The sequence below is a fragment of the Hibiscus syriacus genome, unplaced genomic scaffold (assembly GCF_006381635.1).
Source record: "Hibiscus syriacus cultivar Baekdansim isolate YM2019G1 unplaced genomic scaffold, ASM638163v2 tig00116954_pilon, whole genome shotgun sequence".
Taxonomy (NCBI): domain Eukaryota; kingdom Viridiplantae; phylum Streptophyta; class Magnoliopsida; order Malvales; family Malvaceae; genus Hibiscus; species Hibiscus syriacus.
Window position 1 is genome coordinate 898,306 of NW_024063483.1, and position 25,594 is coordinate 923,899.

At 34.4% G+C, this 25,594-nt stretch overlaps 1 protein-coding gene and 3 pseudogenes across 1 annotated transcript in view; 2 read left to right on the plus strand and 2 right to left on the minus strand.

The window, feature by feature from the left end:
- Nucleotides 1–540: 540 nt before the first annotated feature.
- LOC120189416 lies at nt 541–3,846 on the minus strand (annotated as a pseudogene).
- Nucleotides 3,847–5,016: 1,170 nt separating this feature from the next.
- LOC120189417 lies at nt 5,017–10,101 on the plus strand (annotated as a pseudogene).
- Nucleotides 10,102–10,321: 220 nt separating this feature from the next.
- LOC120189418 lies at nt 10,322–13,973 on the minus strand (annotated as a pseudogene).
- Nucleotides 13,974–18,414: 4,441 nt separating this feature from the next.
- LOC120189406 (callose synthase 9-like) overlaps nt 18,415–25,594 on the plus strand; it is a 70,563-nt gene continuing 63,383 nt past the window's right edge. Inside the window, 7 exon segments of the mRNA XM_039192695.1 lie at nt 18,415–18,521; nt 18,707–18,934; nt 19,677–19,774; nt 23,668–23,831; nt 24,381–24,477; nt 25,188–25,304; nt 25,386–25,511. Coding sequence (XP_039048626.1) covers nt 18,733–18,934; nt 19,677–19,774; nt 23,668–23,831; nt 24,381–24,477; nt 25,188–25,304; nt 25,386–25,511 — 804 coding nt within the window. The 5' untranslated portion in view covers nt 18,415–18,521; nt 18,707–18,732.

Below are 25,594 nucleotides of genomic sequence, written 5' to 3' on the forward strand. Positions count from 1 at the left end.
TATACAATTTGTTGGTGATCTTTTAATAATATGATCCCTTTTGAGATTCTTTGCTAATGCAATCAGATTTGTTTGTATCTATCATTATTTGAATTTTTTTATTAGAATTTAATCTTTCCTTATATGTGATTTAAGTTGTTAGTTTTGTTTCAATGATTATAAGTAATTGTTCTAATTATGTGCTTAATTTGCAATTATAATTGTAATTGTTTATAAGAATTTAAGATATTTCTTTATTTTGAATAAATGCAACGCGAAAACTATAAACATAATCTTCCACGTTGGAACACCAAGGAAAAGAAGTTCACACGAGTTAGACTATTCAATTTAAAGAATTAAAAAAATCCTATAAATATGGATGATCGATCGAAAAGGTGAACTTAAATTCTCCCAATATTTTATTTAATAATAATTTAGATTTTTTATTAGTTTAAATACTTATAACGTTATGAATGAAAAACAAGTTAGAATCAAATGCAACCCAAATAAAACCTACAAAGACTCAAGTCCAAACAATACCCTACATTACACAAAACAAATCAATGCTTGCTAATAATTTTTTTTTTATTTCTCAAGTATGTTATTACAACAAATGGGCTATAAATATCAGAATTTAATGGCATAGTCAAAGCATAAATATATGCATACAACATAAAAGTCAACAAGGGTCTACAAGCACTACAACACTTTATTACGAGGAAAAGGGAAATCAAAATAGTCTTTTCCACTATTATATATACAGAAGTGCAATCTTCAATTTTTTTATATTTTGTTGGTATAGTGATTTTTGTATAGCATAACTTTGAGTGATAAACTCACGAGGAACAAGATAGCATGCACACACCTGGCCGATAAGCCCATGCCGGAGGCAAACGTGCGTATTTTTCCATTCCCGGTTGCTCGTCATATGGCCTCTCCATTACTTTAAGCAGCCTCCGGACTTCTTCGAAATCACCCATTTCAGCTGCATCAATAGCACTCTGGCATAGGTAGTTCCTGAGAACATATTTAGGGTTCACCGAGTCCATGGAAGCTTTCCTCTCCTCATCCGAGATGCCACTGGGAACAAGCTGAAGGGAAAAGAGATCTTGTGAGATTTCAGCTATAATCAAGGTTATCACTTGAATAAGGGCATATTCGTATGACCAAAAACCAAGTATACCTCTTGAATGTAGGATTGTACCCAATCGGTCCACGCCTCCTTGCGTTCCTTGCCAATGTCTAGCAGAACAGACTTCAGTGGCACCAGCAACTCATCCACGGGAATGCCGGGATCTGCTTTGATATTGGAAAGTGCCCGAAAGAAGTTTGTGTAGTCCACTTTATCAACGGCCAAATTACCAAGAAGTTTATTAACAAGCTGTTTATTATATTTTTGGAGGCCAAGTTTTTGGCTCAGTATTGCTTGATACTCATCCATAAATTTTGTCCCATACCTGTGTCAGGACAATGCATTAACAGTCTACCACGGAATATTTTAGTATTATTACAAATAAAAGAGAACACAAATCAGACTGACATACTTTTCCATGGCATAGTTAGCTTCTTTATCACTTATCAAGTCTGCAGCCATCAAAGTCGAGGCAAATCGTGCAATATTCCATAAACCAATATCAGGCTGATTTGCAAAACAGTATCTTCTCCCAGGAAGATCGGTAGTATTTGGAGTGTAACTCGGATCAAAAGAATCCAAAAATCCAAAAGGACCATAATCAATGGTGAGACCTAAAATGCTCATGTTGTCTGTGTTCAGCACACCATGAGTAAAGCCAACTCCCTGCCATTTCGCAACCAAAGTGAATCCATGTGTTTACCTGCATACTTGTTTGAAGTCAAATCCACAACTGATTGATCATTGTCACCAGGGCTCAAAGACAAGCTCTCACTTTTGCTCATGTTCTCGATATGAGGGAAGTGATGTCTAATGGCATAGTCTGCCAAAGAACGTACAATACCAAGGTCCTCTCCTCCTCTGGAACCGTGTATTTGGTATGAACCAAACCGCAGAAAGGACTGGGAAACTCTGCAAACAACTGAACCAGGCTCATCCTTTGGATTGCCACTGCAGTAAAAGATGTAAAGAGTTATACAATTTTCCTGTTAGCCTGTGGTTATCTTAATAATAAAAAATCAATGAACAATGAATTGCTTCACTGCAAAGAAATTCACGGATACTACTCCGTAAAACTGCAAGCCCATCTGCAAATCGACTATAAGGTGTCTTCCCTGCTCCTTTAAGCTGCAGTTCCCACCTTTCTAATTTTGAATTCAGAATCTCCCCAAGAGTAATAGCACGGCCGTCACCCAGTTGACCAGCCCATGTGCCAAACTGATGTCCTCCATAGCACTGAGCATATGACACCCTGTCATAGGGAATACCAATGAGGACCAAATGGAGCATGATTAAGAAAGAAGCTGGTAGTAATTCAAAAAAAAAAAAAACTCAAAAAATACTTACGCTCCTGCCAAAGGAGAAGCCCCTGAAAATTTAAGGGGGAAATCTGGTCTTTCAAATCTGCAACTCGAAGAAAGACCTATATAGTTAATCCCTTGGACAAAATATATGTTTCTCAAGATTATGTGCAATGAATTAATCTTACAAAGGCTTTTTCTTAATAGGATAATATATTAGGTATTACAACAAAAGGTTGATGAGTCAATGATCATAGTTTTATCTTATTCCGGTGCATACATGACAATATACCTTCAACTTATTCAAAATAATCTTATCCATAAGGAGTTTCGACTCCGATCTCTCTCCATAGGATCAAGTATCCTATATATGACAATTAATCCAACTCACTTTCAAATGCTTTAATTAGAAAAATAGAGATGATGTAAAATATAGAAAGGAATAAGAAGTCACTGGCATAAGATCTCACTGATATCTTCACAAATTTATCCCCAGGATTTCCCCACACTTCCCCTTGTTCAATTTTCTCACACAGATGTTGAAAGTTAAACATTCCATGAAATACAATCCAAGTTCCCATATGCAGAATCAGTGTAATTATGGTCTACACCAAGATGAAGAGGCGGTGCCAGACAATGGCTTTTAAGAGATGGAAGAGGCATGCCCTAATTAAACGCCTCTCAGGTTTTTTTTTTTTAAATTACCGCTAGCGTCTAAATTCAGAATACGGACAACCTAGATGGCTCACCATTATTCATTCACCAATATGTTTCGAGATCAAAAGGCAAGACTTACTCTTTAGGGTCCAAATCAAGCAACTCAGCCGCTGAATCTGACCAGGCAACAAGCTTCGGATTCTCTACTTCAGCTGATGGTAAGATTTTCGTATAACATGAGTGGAAAACCTACAAACAAGAATGAAATATAAAACATTTCTAGTCCTTGCCAGCATTTTGAAATTATAATAGCAAAACAAATAATATATATATATATATATATATATATATATACATGATTTCCATGTATTTCAATTCAACCAAAAGAAAAAAAGCATAAAGGTATAAATTAAACCTGACGTGGAATTGAATCGCTTCTAGGGTCACCTGGGAGCTCTCTAACGAATGAATGGTCCCAATTAAGATCTTCGAGGCTCAATTTAACACTTTTCTTCTTGTTATTATTATCGTGTTCACTTAAGCTTTGTTTTTTCAAACCGTCGGCGACGAAGTCGACCGAGAGGGCGGAGGGGGGAACCGGTGAAGACGAGTCCATGCGAAGGCTGCGGCCGGTGGGCAAGTGGCGTGCAAGGGGAGGGTAAAAAGGGAATCTGGGGGAAGAGGGAAGGAAAGGGCGGAGGCAAAGAGAAGCGAGAGAGGAAGAAGAGAGTGTGAGGAGCGGTGATTTTGGAGAGAGATTAAATCTCATTTTTCTTTTTCTTTAATTAAATTTGAGAGAGATCGGTTGAATTGTCGATCTGTTGAATATACGCAACCTTCCCATCCAACCAAGCTTCTCACACGTGTGAAACTTACAACTTGATTATCAACTTTAACTCAATTATAAACTCGATTGTAAGGCAAATTAATTTTTTTATAAAAAAAATTACAAATTTATAACCAACAAATAATTTAACGATTAAAACTAAAATGAAAATCTAATATAGTTTGATATAATAATAATTTTTATCTTAAAAATTATAAATTCAATCTTAATTTAAAGTAATTTAATAATATTTTTTAAATTCGTCAATTTAATCATTTTTTATGATATTGTTAAATCAAATAAATTTATTATATCAAAGTAATAGTTGGATAACTGAATTCTATCATAAAGTAGCAACAAGTTATTGATAAAAGTCCTACATCAACGAATAACCAATAATATGGCTAAGTAAACTCTGCGTGTAACCTTATAAAATATTTGTATAACAGTACTTATGACCCAAAAATTAAATTGAAAGTCCTACATCAATGAATATAACATGTAATAAATACTTCGAAAATATTAATTAAATATGAAAGATAATATCCTTTAAATGTATATGAAAAAATAGATTCCATAAGATTTTTTTTTGCCAACTATATTATATGATATTCATACAGAATAACAAATATAATATCATCATTAATTAAATTGAATATCAGATAAGATGTGGAGAATAACTATAAATAACAAAAAAGAGTATACCTTTTATGGGAGAAAAAAATTTAAAAGAAAAATGGTTAAATTTTTAATATAAAAAATAAATTTATTTAATATTTTAAATTAAAATTAAATGAACAGAATATATAAATTTTAGATAATATTATTATAATTATACTATGCCATGTCACTATTTAGTCTAATATTTAATGATTAAATGGTCTATTTGTAATAATTTTTTAATTGACAGATTAAATTATAACTATTAGAAAAAGTGTGATCCATTTGTTACCAAACTAATAATTGACTGACTTCAGGTATAGTTTATCCAAATTTGTAAATATTAATCAAACGACATTAATCTGGTCGTAAAGGGCGGAACCCAAAATGAATTATTAACTAAACAAAATAATAATAAAAAAATAGATTTCAAGTCCGAGTTCTCTCTCGCAATCTCTCTCGCAATCCAAACCAAATATCGTCAAAAAAAAATTCACTCTCTAAACCCTAGTTCCATCCCTAATTTTCATCTCCAAATCTCTCGTAATTCCCTTGAAATCCCAATAGTTTCTCAAATTTAAGCATAATTTTAAATATCGTATCAGAATTTAGTCCTAAAGGGAACGTGTTGGGTTATCGAATCAACTTTTCAGGGAGCTTATTTGATTCAATTTTTCTTTTTGTTCAGGATTTGAAGGAATTTTCCGAGAAATTTTCGTCTTTTACAGTGTCGGAGCTTCTCGGAGTTAAGCTTTCAAAAAAGATTCGTCGAATTTTATTGCTCTCGAAGCTTATTTGAAGCGAATTTTGGGTAAAATGATTTGCTTTCCATTCTCTAAATAGGAGGCCTTCGGACAGGAAAGGTGAGTGTCTAAGATTTTGTGATTTTCTTCGAAAAACTACGGGAGCGTAGTTTTCGTGGATTTAGGGTTTGTTTTCTGTGAACGCATAAAACTGATTTTTTTTTTTTAGTTTTTTTCCTGTTTAGTATTTTGGCGGCGAGACTGGTTAAATAATTGTGAGGCTTGATTAGAGTTGAAAGTTTGTGACTTTGAATTGTCTTCATAGTTAAGATCGTACTTTTCGTCATTAGGAGTTTTGTTTCAACGGATTTACTTGAATTCATGTTTATTTGGTCGTTGGCTATTTGCTTTCTACTTCATAAAAAGCAAGTTGCAATAGAGTACAAGTAAATAATAGAAGGCAAAATCATCAATGTACTTAAAAGTTGTCTGATGGCTAAATTTCAATGCCAATCTTAACATAATAGCTATATGCTAAAGTAGAAAATCATTTATTTCTTGTTCTAAAAGAATTAATTGGTAATGTTTCTAGATGTTATTTGCTTCCATGTCCGAATGTAGTTTATACTAGCAAAAAAGTAGTTGAAATTGTAGCTAATTGATACATCAGTAATTTGGCATTTGATGCATAATTAAGGAGTATTGACAAAACCTCACAGATTTTAAATTGTAAAATGCCGAAATCACCAATCACTTACTTTCTATTTGTACTGTTTCCATAGCTAGTTTGAAGAAAAAAAGTTGCAACTATAATTTGTAAGCATAATATTTTAAAGGCATGCTGTAAGGATCTTGCATTCAGCTAGGGCCTAGAGTATAATCAACAGTTGTGAAGTCTTGTAGCACAAAAAATCTGGACGGTGTTTGTAGCCAGTTTAGTTGATTGATGTTCTCATTTAGCGGAATTTATGACTATTTTGGTTTTTGTTGATTGTTTCCAGGTATTCTTACCTTGTCTTTCTCAACATTTAGTAGCTTGATTCTGGTTCTTCTATTGGATCAAAGTGTTTTCATAGCATTAGTGAAGGTTGAAATTTGAAGGAGCTGTCATGGACTATGTGCTTTCTGATAGCAGCGGTGAGTTGAGTTCACGGGTTTGTTTCAGTTTATCTTTATTTTTGTTGTAATCTGATGGTTTTGAGATGAAAAGAAATTGGTTTCTTTAGTTTGGTTTATTGACACAAAAGTTATATGGCTTTCGTTGGCTAATCTTGAGTATCTAGGGTTCATGAAACATGCTTTTCAATCTTACAGTAGCTTGTATTCGCCAAAGATTGGAACTCCCTTTTCCTTTCTCACCCGTTTGTCTTTGTTCATGTTGCAATTTCGACATTGTTTGAAGTGTTCTGAAATGTTCATTAATGAGCAATTTCAAGAAACAATTTAACAGCTTGTAACTTCATGAAAGATTCTGTACCTCAGATTTCCTTTTATTATAATGGGTATATTATTCCTTTTGAACCCTTCCATAGATATTGTGATATCCTATATCCTTAAATAATGAATCTTATGAGCTTACGCAACTGCAGGAACAGATGATGACCTCCCTCCTTCACATCAAAATAGGTTTCAAAGAGGGAGTCGCTCTGCTGCTGGGAATGGAAGATCAGCAGTTGCAGGTTCTGCACCTTTGCCTCGAATGCATGGTGACATGGAAACTCAAATCCATCTCATTGAGCAGGAAGCATACTGTTCGGTTTTACGGGCCTTCAAAGCTCAATCAGATGCTTTATCTTGGGTATATTATTCAATATTTTGTGACATTTAAGATTATTTCATAGGTTTTAATATATTCTCTCTCAGGAGAAGGAAAGTTTAATTACGGAGCTCAGAAAGGAGTTGAGAGTATCTGATGAGGAACATAGGGAGCTTCTATTGAGGGTTAATGCTGATGACATGATTCGTAGGATAAGGTCTGATTATACCAGTGTCATGCTCTTCTGAGAAGCTTTTATTACCGATTTCTGGTTATCTCTGAAATATGATGGGAACTATGACCAATCATTACTGTTAGGGAATGGAGAACGATGAGTGGGCTTCAGCCTGGAATGCTCAGTACCAGTCAGCCTATTCATGACCCTTTACCTAGTCCAAGTGTATCAGGATCGCGCAAGAAGCAAAAAACGTCACAGTCTGTAGCTTCATTATCTATGGGTGGACCATCTCCTGCATTGCATCCATCTATGCATCCATCTTCATTGACCATGAGACGGGGTCCTCCCCCAGGAGCAAAGAGCAAGAAGTCAAAATCAGTGAGTTAAATGGTTTCAAGTGACATAAGAAATGTAATGATTGAGATACGAATATTCTGTTTTTATCACATACTGATTATGTATCTTTTGTTGCATCCTCATTGAAGTCGACGCAGTACCCTTCCACAGGTCTTCCTGGAAGGCCCCAGGCTCCAAATCGTTCTTCTTCAGGGGCTTTTGCAACAAATGAAACTGCTGAAGCAGCACCGTATGATCCATTAATTGGAAGGAAAGTTTGGACCAGGTGGCCTGAAGATAACCATTTCTATGAGGCTGTTATAACAGACTATAATCGAGTTGAGGTATACTTCACTGTTAATAATACTTTAAACTGTTACTTAATGGAGCTCTTTGTAATCCTATGTCTCAACATTGATAGGGGCGGCATGCTTTGGTGTATGATATTAATACGGCAAATGAAACCTGGGAATGGGTCAATCTCAAAGAGGTAGAATTGTTGTATCTTTATGCTATTTCATACAATACATTGTTGCTTTTATGAACCGATTTACCTTCAGTAAGTATGTAAGTACCTTTTTAAACAAATCAACTCTTAAGCTTGTTGCATATGTTTCTCAGTTTGTTTATCATATATTACAGAATATATGTGTTTGTCCATCCTTGCCTCTTGAACCCATATATTTCCTGAGGCATGGTTTATATCTTGTAGAGTTCTAGTGTATTGTTAAGCATAGCCAATGATCAATATGATTTTCATGAATTTGCAACCAGTTTATGTCTGGAATTGTAAATTTAGAAGGTTCCCTTTGCATTATTTTGTTATATCTATTATCTACTAATGTGAATGTGGATCATGTAATTCAGCATTATATGACAAAGTTATTGTTCCAACCTCCAAATAAATAGCTTTATTGAAGTTATATCTCCACTCTTTTTCATCAACCTTCTGTGTATCTTCCCAGTTTGCTCTTTAATTAACGGTTGTGCATTACAATTATAGGATAGGGTCCATGTTTTTGGAACTGTTGTATCTATGATCATGGTATTAACATTGTCTTAGGCTTGTATTATTGCGTGCTGAATTCATAATTCTGATAATTATAATGTCTCATTGTTTTTGGTACTTCGTAGGATGTCTTTTACCATCTGTTTGTACTTTTTATTACTTGATGCTCATACCTCATAGAGCAATAAGAGACTAAAAATGAAATTCTATTTTCCCCGTCTTTTTTTCAATCAGACAATAAATATTAGAAAAAAGTTCTTTGGGTTATGCTTTTTTTCCATCCATTGATTTGTTATATGTATAATGGTAGATATCTCCTGAAGACATTAGATGGGAAGGTGAAGATCCTGGAATAACCCGTAGAGGTGGTCGTCCAGGACCAGGCCAAGGGGGTAAGAAGTCCATGGCTCGTGGTGGTGGGGTTGTTGGAGCAGGAAGAGGTAGGGGGAGTTCCAAGGTGCCAAAAAAGATATTCCTTCTAAGCAAAATGGCATTGGGAAAAAGGCTTTGGGTGATATTGAGATACTTCATACAGATACTCTAATTAAGGAGGTATAATTGATATTGGAAGATTATCTATAGACTGCAATTGTCTCATGTGGTGTGTACCTTTTTTTCCTTAATTGTGTGTAAATTTCAACAGGTGGAAAAAGTTTTTGGTGCAAGCCATCCTGATCCTGTAGAGATTGAGAAAGCAAAGAAAGTGCTGAAAGTAAGTATTGTCAATTTTTGGTCTTGTTCTGCATAAGCTGTTGCAGCAATCATGATGGATATTTTTTCATTGTAGGAGCACGAACAAGCCCTAGTTGATGCAATTGCGAGGCTTGAAGATGCATCTGACAATGAAAGTGGTAATTACTAATTATATACAATTACGATATGATACTAGTAAAAGTAAGGATGCATCATCATCTATTGTATATATGGTTATAGCTTTTGGATGCTCAATTTACCTGTGCCTAAGGTGTACAAATTTACAGTCAATTATTGATTTCTATTCTCATAATAATGAATGCAATGATACAAATTTCAAACAGGGGAGGATACATCATGTAGTTCACAGCTTCTGTCTTAAGTCTGTCTCATTATTTGACTTTTCAATTTATTTCTGTTCCTGTAACTTCAACAGCAGGAAAAAGGGTGATTGACATATTTAAAGCCATGTGAGAAAGCAGGGCATTTGTTATTTTTATGTATTTATTTGTTTGGCTTAAAAGCAGATGGAGAGCACCGATTCTCACAAGGGCAATCAATGGATCAAGAAAGAGCATGGAGAAAACAGCAGTATGATGAGATGGGTGAAGGTAGGATGAACGAAGGGTCTGATGGCAATAAATGACCGACCAACGAGTGATAGTCAGCAAAGCAAGATTGGGCGGTTAACGATCTGCGATTTTAGCCACAGCTTTTGTATATTCAGTAGCAGTAGCAACAGCAGCAGCAGCGTCCACTTTTAGTGCTTGTATCTTGTTTAATCCTTTTGACCTTCGACCAGCTAAGGTAAATGACTTAACCTTTTAGTTATCTGACTCACTGGATTTAGTTTTATTGTAACTTTAATTTAAAATTTAAGGTAGGAAAATGCCTGTATTATGAATCTTTTAGATGCTAGTTCACATATATTTGACCATTTAGATGTTTATCTTCTGTATTTATTCCGGTTTTCAACAAAGGAGTATCCATGACATTGGTCCAACTTCCTGCAAATTACAGATACATGTAAAAATGGGCATAAGCTGAAAACACAATGATAAAGCAAATCGATTTATTAATGAAACTTGTCCGCTCAAGAAAGTTCAATCTTTGGCAGCACACTAATGTGATAAACGTCAGTTATGCTAGAATGTCTATCAAAAAAGAACTTGAAGAGTCTAAACAAAAGAAAAGAGGCAGAGCATTAGATTCTCATGGCAAAATGGGGTTGCTGATTGAAATGTCCTAGACCGGTAAGGTATCAACAGTAAACGTCCTACGTTGAACATTCAGCATTAAGTTTGTTATCTCTGTACCCTGGCAGCTACTCCTAATGCTTGTCTCCAGGAATGTTAAGGTCTTTAAATATGGGACTGTCAACTCCAACACCCATCGCATTCAGACCATTATCGACATATATGACAGCACCAGTGATAGCAGAAGCCAATGGTGATGACAAGAAGGCAGCAGCGTTACCTACCTCATCTGTTTCATCAACAATTTCTTTAATTCAGCAATCAAGAAAACAAAATGCGTGACACTTAAAAAAATTATTGTTCACCAAATAACCTGCTGATAGTTCTTTTTGTAGAGGTGCGTTGGCAATTGAATATTCAATCATTGTATCGATAAATCCAATTGCTTTTGCAGCACGACTTCTTAGTGGACCTGTAGACCAGAAAACAGAAGGAACTTACAAATTACTGTAAGATTCAAAAGGAACAATCTCCAAGGATATTCTCGAATCCAAAAAACCTGTGCTTTTTATCCTATGTATTATGTACCGGGCAAACGAATGTGGCTGAAGCATAAAAGTTCAAGGAAAAGCAATGAATAATTTGACTTATAAAGTCCAATGACTAGGCTAGTTAATTCCTAAGCACAATACGAGAACGTCCGTCAAAATTATTCCCCTCAACTATCCCTTAGTGAGAAACTACATATGAAAGGAGATTTCCTAGTATATACTTATTCCTTCATCCTCTTTATCCCTTCTTGACACGGGCATATATCACTAATCTACTTCAACAGAAATTGGCACCGGCCTTGTAGTTCGCAAATATGCTAAATTATGCCACACTTATTTCATGGACTCTCCTCATCACATCATTCATGGTCCCAATCAGTAGAAGCTTCCTACTTCACCATTTTTTATCCATGTCATCCACTTAAAATGAACTTCCAAGTAACCACCCACTCCATGTTTACATGGTGAAAAAAGTGAATATTCATCCTTGGAAAGTTGATGACATGGAGGGAAAAAGGTGAAATGGATGGTTTTCATTGGCCGGGACCATGGATGATGTGGTGAGATAAGTTCATAAAATAATTTTTTGTATACAGGATATTCAACGTCATCAAAACATTTTATTCTGTCAAAATATTATAAGTACCAAATTATCTTATGGCAACATCCAGAAAAAAAGCATTGGAATTGCAAGTCATGGATCAGTAAAAGGCAGCAATTTTAAGATTATGATATTCCAAATGTTGATAGAAGATGTGAACAATGGCGATTTCTTACCGGCAGATATTGTGTTGACCCTAATTTGAGGAACTCACTCTTGTATCACTTTCTAGTGCAGCTTTAGCAGAACTCATACCTCCACCATATCTGTGTATTATCACATCGTTTTAGACTTCAGTTGCTTAACAAGAAGTATTGGCTCTACTTTCAGTACAATAAGGAAACAAAGCATAGCAAACATACCCAGGTATTATTCGCTCGGAAGCAATGTATGTAAGAGAAAGTGAAGAACCTCCTGTATCAGCAATAAGCTTATTTCAGAAACACATATCCAAGCACTAAGTCGTCTATTTGACAGCAGAGCAACATAAGATGTAAAGTGAACCTAATTATAAACTAGAACCCACAAGAAGACATGCCTGGATTCATCAATGGGACAAAATATTTGAGTAAAGAAACATAGGAGTAACTAGAAGCAGATAAAGCTGCAAGATATCCATTACGAGATGTCTCCAACAGAGGTTTGCTAACCTGTGAAGAAGTAATTGTTTGTTAAGAATAAAGAATAAAGATGAAACCAATTAGCATTGAGAGGCTGAAAACTCATGTACCTCTGGTCCGTTAGCCAGTGAATGCACAAGAATGTCAATGCTGCCAAAGTCCTGTTTCACGGATTCAGCAACTTCCTGCGACACATAAGAATTAAAATAACATACTCATAAATCTCATCTGCTAAGCATACAAAAGTACATATAGAAAGGGACCAAAAATCCTTTAATTATTTATGCCACAAAAGTCCTGTTTAACGGATTCAGCAACTTCCTGCGACATATAAGAATTAAAATAACATACTCATAAATCTCATCTGCTAAGCATTCAAAAGTACATATAGAAAGAGACCAAAAATCCTTAAATTTTTTTATGCCACAATAGGTGGTCTGAATGTGAGCTCAAGTCTACTACCAAAATAAAATTTTAGGGTTTAAAAGTCCCTAGACATGCACTTACAGAAAGAATTTTGGCACATACCTTGACAGTCCAATTCGAAGATCCTGCATATCGCTTGTTTGATTTTATCTGCAGTAATAACAAAGATAAAAAGTGTAAAAGGATATTTGAACTTGTCAACATTATATTCTCTAGAGTGTCATAAACGTATCCCTTACATCTTCGGGTACATCATCAGGGTTGTCAAAGACTGCATCTAGGGGATATACTTTGGTAATCTCCATTAAAGAGCCATCGGGCAATCTGAAATGTCAACTTCTGTCAGGAAAAAAAACCATTAATTTAAGGAAGTATCCAATATGTTGCAAAATATAACCAGCTCTTACACTCGTGATTCATCAAACTTTCCACGTCGCAAGCTGGTTTCAAATATGTTCAAAGCCTACAAGGACAACTTTATTGTCAGCAATTCAGCATGCTACATTTTTGTCAAGACCTACAAAAACTTAGATAAGGACTACAAAGATTTAATTTACTTACAGGCACCCATGTTCCAACTAGAATTTCAGCACCTGCAGCAGCAAGAGATTTCGCTATTGCCCAACCATATCCATTGTCATCAGCTACACCAGCAATAAATGCTCTCTTACCTTGCATAAAACAGCATTCCTAATGTTTAATAAGATTGTCAAAAACTATTAAAGAACTAAAATAGCTTCGTGGAATTCATTGGGACAACAGCCTTCCAGTTTGGTAGACAGCTTTACAAGTTAATGAAAACTCCCAATGACAAAAATGGTCAAGGAGAGAATGTAGTAGACATAATTTTTTTTTCTAAATATTTTTCTACGAAAGGAGGCATATGTAGGATCAGTTTAAGGAAATCAGACAGATGGGTTTCAAAAGCGACTAATACGAGAACACAGGGAAGAAGTACAACAAATAGCAAGTCAAACCTTTCAAGTCAATTGGCAACCCAGCAACAGGCTTATTTTACTAGATTCAGACATTGCCTTTGTCACAACCTTCTTAAACTTCACTGAAGATGATGCAAACTCACGCCGTAAAGGCTCTAAAGATTGTGATAAATTGCGAACACTTGCTAACTTAGTCCATGACACAGCTTTGGAATTGGCATCCAGAGTGGCAGCACCTGCCTTAAATACCCTGCGAGAGGATGCAATGCAGGGTCTTGCCGAAGCTAGTTGCAGGCCGGAAACTGCTGCTGACGCCATTTTCAAAAACTGATATTTCACAGCAGAAACAAAAATTATGCACAAAGAAAAAAACGAATCAGGACTTTCTCAAAACAAACACATACAGAGTATGTATAATAACACATATTGTGCTTTAAAAATATATTTCATTTTGCTCTTATCAACTAAACTAAAATGTCCATCCATCCATAGATTACAACTTATTTAATTCACATAAATGATGACGAAGCAAAGAAAATGAACTAAACCAGTTAGTGGTGAATAAAATGTTGGTCGATAAATATATGAAGAAATTCCTCAAAGACACAAACTAATATGAAATTAACCAAACAAAGCTTCCATCTATTTTACCTTACTGAAAGCCCAAAAGTCCCCACTTTCAACCTCTAAGAAATAGATACATTCTACCACAACGTCAAATATGAATCTATTTTGCATATTTCCCATAAATATGAGAAGAAACCCATATCAGAGACCATGAAAGCTTCCAAATTTTGAGTATGGACTAGCCACCGGAATATAGAGCATGAAACTTGATGAAAATGAAAGATACAAACCTTTGAGAGGCAGAGAGAGCCAACGTGGAGAATGGAGAGAAGGAAAACAAAAGGAGAATAAATATAGAGGAAGTTCGATGAGATCAAGGTGATTTTGTAAAGGGGTATTGTTTTTGTTCAAAGTGCCGACGGAGAAGCCAAAGCCAAAGCTAAAGCCAAAGCCAAAGCCAAAGCTAAAAGCAAATCAATAAAACGATTATATATGTAGCAAGTAGCAAAGGAAACAAAGATTCAGCGCAGTTTTTGCTGGTAGGCGTAGCAGCTCTTTCAGTGATATTAGCTAGGTTTCTTTTAGGCTAAACTATACGGACGGTCCTTATATTTTCGGCCCATCTGGTTTTAGTCACCTGTTGAAAAAATGATTTTGATCTCTTATGTTTAGTCTGAACTGAAAATTAAAAAATAAATAAATAATCCAAGTCGTCGTTGTCTTCTTCTTCCACTACTTTAAATCCAGTGCCTTGAAATGCTTGAAAATGCTTGGGAACAAAGATAATGCCTTAACGCTTGAAAATGTTTTTTTACAGATATCTAAGAGCTGGAGCTGTTACCATTAAGTGACCCCATAGAGGCTGCTAGCCAGGTGATAAAGGCACTCGCCGCACGTGGATGGACGATGCACGCGTAATCCATTCGCCGTGTTTTGATTTTTAAGCCAAGCTTTTGCAATTGCTTCCACCATTGAACATAATTTCATCCGGTCCGTACCCACTACCCAGAGTGATCTTTTGCACATATATCAGAAAATTTTGTCTTTTTTTTCATAGTAAGTTTTATCATACCTTATTTGTTCACACCACTATTTTTTAGCAGAAGGCATTTAACGCTTACACACCAAGGACAAGTTTTGGAGTGTACTGTTGTGTTTAATTTTATGTTTATATGCTTCTTTAGATTTGTAAAAAATTCCTGCAGTAAGCAATATGATTACTAAAAAAGTGTTTTTCAGGGGTATTGTTTTACACAGAAATTACTTTTATGGTTCGGTTTCTTTGCTCCCACTAACTATTACATAGTTAAAGCTCATATACGCTAATCTGAGAAGTATATGATGTTACTTTGTTCAAGTTTGCTACATTGTTCTTACACTCCCATTAGCTTCGAGTATGTTCTGTTTAGGCTTTTCATTTTACTTGTTAGTGTTAATAACGATATTTAGAAGAAGAAGAAGAAGTAACGAGTTAACAGGGTTACTGTCAAGGGACCAAAATCGAACTAATCGATAACATGAGTGATCAAAATCGAATTAATAGATAATATAAGTGTTCAAAATCACTTTTTATTTGAAGAAGAAGAAGAAGTAATAGGTTAACGGAGTTACTGTCAATGGGCCAAAATCGAATGAATCGATAATAGAAGTGATCAAAATCACTTTTTATTTGAATCGATAACATAAGTGATCAAAATCACTTTTTGTTTGAATCGGTAACTAAAATTAGATGGACTAGAAAAATAGGGACCATCCGTATATTTTACCTTTTCTTTTACATGTGTTTTCGAGTTTAATTAATAATGTAGTATATATTTTACATATTAGTTTCCAATCTATTTTATTTTAAGGGTAAATTGCTCGTTTACTAGCTAAATTATTACTTTTATTCTCTTTTGATATATTAAATTTTATTATTTTTTAAATTATATCTAACATTTAGTTTATATTTTAGTTTGATACCCATCGTTAAAAAAATTAACATAATTAATGATGTGATAATATTTTAACCTTTTCAATGATAATGTGACATTATCTTATGATGACACGTCAACAACACCATTAAATTTTTAACAGCGGGATACCAAAATGAATTCTAAACCAAACGTTATGTGTGATTTTGAAAACTTAAAATTTAAGTACCAAAATAGAACAACTAAAAGTATAATCTTTTAGATTTTTTTATTATCTTTGTTTTCAATCTATCTTAATTAATCTAAAAATCATTTTCTCAAATTTTTTGAATGTTATTAATAGTAGAAGAGAATAATATTCTCATTTAGAAAATTTGATTCAAATATTATATATATTTAGTATGCATATTATCAATGATAATATGTCGCATTTTAACCTATCACGTACTAAATTTGATATTGCATCTAATATAATTTTAATATTATTTACTTGAAGAGAAAATATGTTACATAGTAAGAAGTAAACGTTAAAATAATTATGAAAACATGTTATTTAAAATGAATGTTAGACAATTAATTGCAAATAATAAAATAAAATTTGAGTATTTAATTGCATCTAAAAGAATAGGTTTCTAATTGTAATAGTATAAATTTTAGGTATCTAACTGTAAAAAAATTAGATATCATGTTGCACATAAATGATAATATTAGACCAGTTTAACTGAAAAATAATTGTCTAAATTATATTTTAGACATCTAAAGTTTTTGTCAGTCAAAATAGATGTTTTAGTGATTTATCCATTATCAGTGTTTAAAGTATTATTTTTGTTGTTATTTTGAGATCATACCATTAATACTTGAAAAAAATCCATCAATTTACATATTATATGAATATTTTGAAAATAAAAAATATTTTTCAAATTTTATAAAAAATATTTTTTTCTCAATTTTTTCTTAAATATCCAAAACTCATTAAAGATTGGAGATCAAGTGGCAAGCGAAGATAGGAGGTTCGGGTGTAAACGACAGTGTAACCTCATCGGTGATGACGAACAATCGGATAAAAAATGATTTTGTGCAAAAGAGTTTAAAGAAGATGTGCAATCTCAAGCGACAACAAAGGGTAACTAATTGGTGAAATATCGACATAAAATGGGATGATCGCTGATATTTGATTCTACGATAAAATATAAAATTTAAAGATATGAAAGTTATGGTACGAATTTTAGGTAATTTAAGGATTTTAGTTTTCTTAATTAATAAATTTGTTTTTAAAAATTGAAATTAAAGGAAATTAAACAACATACTACGTGTTAAATACTAATTGAATAATAATTTTTTTAATGGCCACTAATACTCACATATCTTAAATGATAATTCCAAATATTAGACATTTGCAATATAAAAACTTTAAATACTTTAAATTAAAAAAATTAATCACTTTTTTTAATTAAACCTATTATTAATACCAAAAAGATATATCTTATCTAAACAAACCGATGGGGCAAGTGCAAAGATGACACCTATTTCTTAATTCAACGATTGTGGGATTCTCATGGGATGGGAATCCCACATTCCCATGTTTGGTTGGCCGGAAATCTCATTCCCGATAATGTTTTATTACTAATAATAGATTTTTTGGATATATTACCGGGAATATCATTATCTCCATTTTCTTAGGTATTGTAACATTACCGACGTTTTGAACTAAAATACCCTTAAATTTTTATTTTTTTTTCCAAAAACACTATTCTTCTGTCATTGAATAATAAAAATTATACGAATGTTAAATTACAAATTTATCCTTAAATTATTTTAGATTTACAAAAAAAAGTCTATAATTAAAATTTTATATGAAGTTCAGAGATTAATTTTTTTTACCCTTTCATTAAATATTTTTTATATTTTTAATTTTATAAAAAAATTATATAAATATTATGAATTTAATTTTTTAAATAAAATATATAAATATTTTACAATTTGTAATATTATACAAATATATTTGGTCAAATATACATTCTAATAATATTTTATTTCTTTAACCAAATACGGTAATCTTACATTACTGCTAAACCAACCAAAAATAAAATACAACATTCTCAGTAATCCTATTCCATGATAATCTTTTATTCCACAGATAATTTTACTTTCCGTGAACCAAACGCACCTTAAGGCCTTAAGCCCGAAGTCAATAGTTATCACGTGACAGAGTTTTCTTCACCGCGTCACTCATATATTTCAAAGGCGTGTGCAACCGGTTGTTGCCGGTAAACGGGTTCGACTTTTTCCTTTAGCTAGATAATTTTCATCTCTTTACTTTGTTGAACTCTTCCATCGCGTTGTTTTGCTGTTTAAAAAAGCTCTAATCGAAACCTCCCTTGTTCACATATTGAACTCTTGTTCCAACTCGGTCTCTAGGGTTTTGCTTACAGCTATCTGGTACGTCATTTCCTTTTTTCGATCTTCATTCGCAACTAATCTCTGATGTAACTTATAGTGATCTGTTTGTTTCTCGGGAAATTTATGAAAACAGATCAATAGAAAGTAGAAAACATTTTTTGAGCTCGAGCTCTTTTTTTTTACATATTTCTTAACAGTGCTATTTCTATCATCTGCTGTTGTAGAATTCGTGTGACTTATCCATACCAAAATGTCAAGAGCGGAAGAGCTATGGGAGCGGTTAGTACGGGCGGCATTAAGAAGGGAAAGATTTGGGATGGGTACAGTAGGTCAGCCTGCTGGTGGAATTGCTGGATACGTTCCTTCGTCTCTTGCAAACAATAGAGATATCGATACAATTCTGAGAGTTGCAGATGAAATTCAGGATGAAGAACCTAACGTATCGAGAATTTGTATGTTTATTTCCTTCTCCTTTGGTTTGTACGATAACTTTGTATGAATATTTTGTTATTCTATCATCTGATCCATCATTTCTGCTGATTTTTGTTGCTTATTTATGTTTATGATTGTAAATCATAGGTATCGGTGCTGACATGTCCAAATTATTTAATTTTTTTTGGATGATATGTCAAAGGTCCAAAGCTTATGTCCCAAGAATACTGCATATTTATAAAATATGCATGTGCCACTTTTATTAGTGGTATTATTTTCAAGCTGCATGGCTAATGAAGTCGTATGTCATACACCAAGTATTAGCTTGTGGACGAGAAGACACGATCCTCAATTTTAGTGGAAGTTTTTAGTACCCTAGGTTTTTTCTTTTACTAATTTTTTGGTGAATGAGTTATGGCCTTAATCTCTTAGAGGGTTTCGAGTTCTGGTTGGAAGATTAAGGATTGGCTAATGGTAACACATCCGATATAACTTGAACACTTTCAGAATGCTATATTTCTTACAGTCAAAATATGCTTTTGAGTCCAACTGATGATAGCTTACATGTTGAGCATAAAAAGTAAAAGACACTTGGACAATGCTGATATAAAATAACCAGAATTTCAATCATGTGAGCGACGAGGATTATTTATTCTGCATATGAATTTGTTAACAGTGAATCTATTATTTTACTTTAGGGAAATATCATAGGTCTTTACGAAAATCTGTTTAATGTTTTTGACTGATTTTTTTTTTTTGAAGTATGTGAGCATGCCTATTCACTTGCTCAAAATCTGGATCCTAATAGTGAAGGCAGAGGCGTTTTACAATTCAAGACTGGTCTAATGTCTGTGATCAAGGTATATTTCAAATCTATGAAAAATGCTAGTATCTTCCTCTTCTCAGTACACAAAGCAAGAATTTCTATTGCAAGAATGAGCATGGGTAGTTTCTCCTGTAACCAGTTTGTGTGTGGATTTAGACTAGCATGCGCTTGTTGGTTGTTACACTTTTTCTGTTGGTTGCAGTTACCATTTGCATTCCATTATGCAAGTTTAGGCTCAATATACATTCTTCAAATAGGGCTTGCTAAAAGGTCTATGAATAATTAAAGTGATTATTTTATAATGCGCTAAAATTTAAAATTGGCATCTAATCTAAAACCAATCGGCAACACGTGGAGGCCATTATTATATTTATGTGCCCTAATTACCCCGAATTTAATGGACGTGGAATCTACTTTTTCACCTCAATATATGGCTTATGTGTTGGGGCAACAGTCCTATCAGGTGGTATGATCACATGTATGCATTAGAAGCCTCTCATGTTGTATCAACTTTGCATCAATAGAAGCAGTGCTGAGCAGGGTTTCAAATCGCGATCGCGGTCGCGTTTTCGGTTATTTCGGATTTACCGTGATTGCGGCCGTCGCGGGTAACTCGGACAGCGACGAAACCGCTATATCGCGGACAAAATCGCGGTCGCGGACCGTTTTTTGAAACCCTAGTGCTGAGCTTTGATGGCATGTTTAATGTTAAAATGGGCATCCAACCTGAAACCAATTTTTTTTATAGAAACCTGAAACTAATTGTTTTTTTTATAGGAATAGGAGGTCTCATTAAAAACCTCCTTCTTAGTTGGCTCTTGTGGAAGAGGCAACATTGGAAAGAGGAAAAGAGTACCTCATCTTATTAATAAACCAGAATTACATAATCTTACATCTTACGTAATAAACTTCCCGAAATAAAGTGCAAACCAAACCAACCATAAAGCTATAAACATCAACCAATCCCCTCCTTAGCTAACTTATCTGCCTCCGAATTGCAACTCCTAGGAATCCATCTAACAATAATACCCCTAGCAGCAACTAAGGTCTCGATTTCCCCAACCAAATTACTGAAAAACGTAGGGGCAGAAACTGGTAACAGAATCCAATCAACTGCTGATTTACAATCAGTCTCTAGGATTAGTCTTCCCTTCGAAGCCCATTCAGAAGAAAGGAATAAATCAATTCCTTGTTTAATAGCTTTCAGCTCAGCTAACATAGGAGGACCATGACCCACCGCTATAGAAAAAGAGTTTAAAATATAGCAATTCAAATCTTTCAAGACTCCACCAATTCCACCCTGCAGCCCATCACCTCTCATCCCTCCATCAACATTGAATTTAAAGAAATCAGTAGGAGGTGGAGACCAGTAGATAGCCTTCTTCGTTTTATAGGATGTAGTAGGAAATGTGTCTGCCAACGGTGGATCCCCTACTAGTATGTCAACCTGAATATTAACATGAGGGAATTTCGCTAAAAACCATTTAGCTAATCTAAACCTGAAAATGAAGAACAAAGAAGAAGTGTCTAGTTTCTAGTTTTCAAACACCACTGAGTTCCTAGCTTTCCATAAAGACCATAGAACTACTCCTGGAATAAACTTCCAAATAGTAGAATGCTCCCTTAGATAAGACCACGAACAAAGAAGGTTCTTGGGGCATAACTGAAGAGATATCCCACAATCTTAGAAATCTGTACCACAACTCCTCTGCAACCGAGCAAGAAATAAACAGATGATGGATTGTTTCCTCATATTTATGACATAAAGGACACAAAACATCTTCTACCGTAATCCCTCTTTTCTTCAATTCCACTCTAACCGCCAATTTTTGATGAGTAATCTGCCATAGAAATGTTTCCACTCTAGGAGGAGCCATTCCAGACCACACCCATTTCTTCCACTGAAAAGAAGTTCCCATCCTGCTTGAAATAGTCCGTCTACCCGATTTTGCCGAATACAAGCCTTTGCCTTTCCCCGACCAAGCCAGAAAATCCTCCACAGATTCATTCAAGGCAATATTCTGAATCAAACACATTAAAGCACACCACTGCTCAAACTCCCAATTGCAAAGATTTCTCCTTAGCTTAATATTCCACACCCAACCATTAATTTCAAAGGCACCAAATTCAGCCACTTTACCCTCTTTATTAGTAGAAAGGGCAAAAATCCTAGGGAATTGAATCTTTAGAGAAGATCCATGACCCAAATATCATTCCAAAACTCAATTGACCTACCGTTCCCCACTTGTATCTTCGAATTGGACCTCAAACACTCTCCAATCTCGTCCTTTTTCTCATAGTTACTCAGAATCCCTCTCCATAACCAAGAATCATGAGGAGAAACAACTTTGCCTATTGACAAAGATAACGTACTGACATTATGCGTACAACAAATTAATTTTTTCCATTGAGAGTTTTTCTCATTCGCATACTTCCAAACCCATTTCCCAAGCAAAACTCTATTAACCAAACTCAAATCCAAAACTCCTAAGCCACCTTCTTCAAATTGTTGACATACCGTATTCCAATTCACCCAATGCACCCTTTTCTTGTCTGAAACTTCACCCCAAAGAAATCTGGCCATTGCTGAATTTAGTTTCTGATTTACCTTCACCGGAATCTTAAAAATAGAGAGGTAGAAAATAGGTAGGGATGACAACACTGATTTTACCAACACCAATCTTCCAGCCATCGATAGGGAAGCTGCTTTCCAACCTGCTAATCTCGTGTAAACTTTCTGTAAAATGGGCTCTCATAATAATTCAGAATTTTTATTTGTCCCAATCAGTAAACCTAGATAAATCATAGGAAAAGATCCAACCCCACAACCAGCTTCCAGTGCAAAATCTTGTAGACAGTCTTCTGCCATATTAATCCCAAACAGTTTACTCTTGGACAAGTTAAGATGAAGCCCTGTAATTAAACTGAACACCCTCAAAACTCTCTTAATATTAAGAATTTGGGTGGAGGAGTCTCTGCAGAATATGATTAGATTGTCTGCAAACTGTAGGTGTGTCAAATTAAAAAGATTCCCAACCTTACCAATACTGAATCCTTCGAAAAGGCCAAGAACAACAGCCTTACTCAACATTAGATTTAAGAGCTCGCCAACAATGTTGAACAAAAGAGGGGACAAACTACAACCTTGTCTCAACCCCTTACCCATATGAAATTCTGGTGTTGGAGATCCAATAACTATAACCGATATTGAAGCAGAAGAAATACAATAATCCATCCAAGAGATCCATTTGTCCCCAAAACCCATTACTTTCAATAATCTCAGAATAATTGGCCATTCCGTTGATTCATAGGCTCTCTGAAAATCGACTTTAAAAACCACTCCTTTCCTTCCTTTTTTCCTCCAATAATCAATAGATTCATTGGCCATAAAAGCACAATCCAGCAGCTGCCTACCTTGAATAAAAGCGAACTGCGATGGGCTGATCAAATCTTTAATCACCGAAATCAGTCTTCTCGATAAGATTTTGGAGATAATTTTGTACAGGCTACCAACTAGACTTATAGGTCTGTAATCTTCAATGCATTCATGATTTAATTTCTTAGGGATCAATGTAATAAAAGCATGATTGACCACCTGAAACCAATTGTTAATAGGTGGAAAGGCTTTTTTTTATGAATTTATGTGCTCACGATGATTTCAATTTAATTGTTGTGAGATTTACTTTATTTCCGCTTCAATATGATGAAATATTACATTATTACACTTGTATGCCTCTTGGTTCATGTTGGTGTTTATGAGGTTTGCATGTTGGAGTGTCTTGGAGATAGCTAGTCTGGAATGTGGTTGTTTTGTTGTTTTATGAATATTTATTGCATTTTTATAAAGATATATTATATAGAATTGTTATCCTCAATGTTTCTATGTGATGTAACTTGCAATTCCTGACACATTCTTCAAATTTTCAGCAAAAGCTAGCAAAAAGAGAGCTTGGGACCATAGATAGGAGCCAAGATATTGCTCGCTTGCAAGAGTTCTATAAGCTTTATAGAGAGAAGAACAATGTTGACAAGCTCCGAGAAGAAGAAAGGATGCTGAGGGAGTCGGGTGTTTTTAGTGGCAACCTTGGGGAGTATGTATCTTAAATTGAAACCATGCCGTTTTAACAATGGCTTTTAATTTGTTATTTGTTTGTTCCTGGAGTCTTGGAATGAGTATATTGGGTAACTTTTTCTGATTTGACTGTGAGTCTTGAATCATACATGTTATAGTTGGCTTGGTTCAACGTCTTTTTTGTCACATGCATGATTTTGTAATTGAAATGAATTAGGTGAATGTTTTTATTGTGTAGATCATTTTTGTTAGCTTCACTGTTTAAAGAATACAAAGTGAAATTGATGTCTACTCTAGGTTCACCACATCTAAGTGTTAGAATGAAGATGATCTAATTGTTGTTTGCTATGTTATGCATTTATTGTTGGTTTAATCTTTAACTCTCTTAATTTTATAAGATATTTGTTATGAATATAACTCTGTCACTCATGATGAGTAAGATTTTTACAATAACGTTTTAGATGGATAGGGTTAGTCTCAGTAACTTTCATGTTGACTTTGTAGATGGATCTCCTTTTTTTATTCTTTATTTTTAAGCTGTTTATTCTCTCATGTTTTCTTAATCTAGGTTGGAGCGGAAGACAGTGAAGAGGAAGAAAGTTTATGGAACTCTAAGAGTTTTAGGGATGGTCTTGGAGCAGTTGACGGAGGAAATCCCTGAAGAGGTTGGTGGTTCAATCTTTAGTTATCGATTAAAAATATTTTAAATGATTCTTTCTTGTGTGTATTTACACAGATAACACTCTCACAACATCAGTTTCAAGAGATTTACGTTTAATCCATACCATCTCATTTCTAATGCCTATTCGACAACCTATGCAGATATTATCACATGATTAGCTTGTGACCGTGCCCATAGATGTTCATATATGTTAGGAAGCTGATAGATCTTGAGTTTGATTTTTGTCACTTTTTTTTTTGATTTAGTTACATTTTATGGAAGGAGTGGAAATTGTGTTAGAAAATTAAAAGGCTTTTCTTTTAAACAATGAATCAGGTCTTGTTGCAAAGATCACGTTTTACCCTTGATGTAATTAGTTGTATGAAGGCCTTCGTTTAATGTTCATTGTGGAATTTAATTTCTGAATCCAAATTAGTAACTCCAAGCATCCAATATGTTGTGTTGGCAGCACATACTATTTAACCACAAACTCATAATTGGTAGGATCTCTCTAGGCTGTTGTGTTAATATAATTTGCATTTAACTTGCATTGGGCTTCAGTTTTATTTATTTTCATGTATATGCTTTCATTTTATCAATGCAATCTCTTTTATTTGTTGAAGATTATGTCATGATATTCCGTAGTATGCTGTTCAGCAGCAATATAATCTTATTCTAGCTACTGCTCATGTAGCTGCAATTTCTTTTGAGCAGTTGAAACGTGTCATTGATTCAGATGCAGCCATGACAGAGGACCTGATTGCATATAACATTATCCCATTCCCACTGGATGCTCCTACCATAACAAATGCTATTGTGACATTCCCTGAGGTTAGATATTTTTTCCCTTTTAGACCTCATACTAGAGTGTAGTCTTTGAAAATCTATTAAACTACAAAATTTTATGGGCAGGTACGAGCAGCAGTGTCAGCGTTAAAGCACTTTAGGGGCTTGCCAAAATTGCCTAGTGATTTTTCTATTCCTGATACAAGGAGTCCCGATCTTATGGATTTTCTGCATTATGTTTTTGGATTTCAGGTTTGTACATCTATGATGAAATGGATTATATTGTGTTTCCTTTATGCTTTTTTTTTTATTTTTTTTTTTTTTGTGGGCTTCTG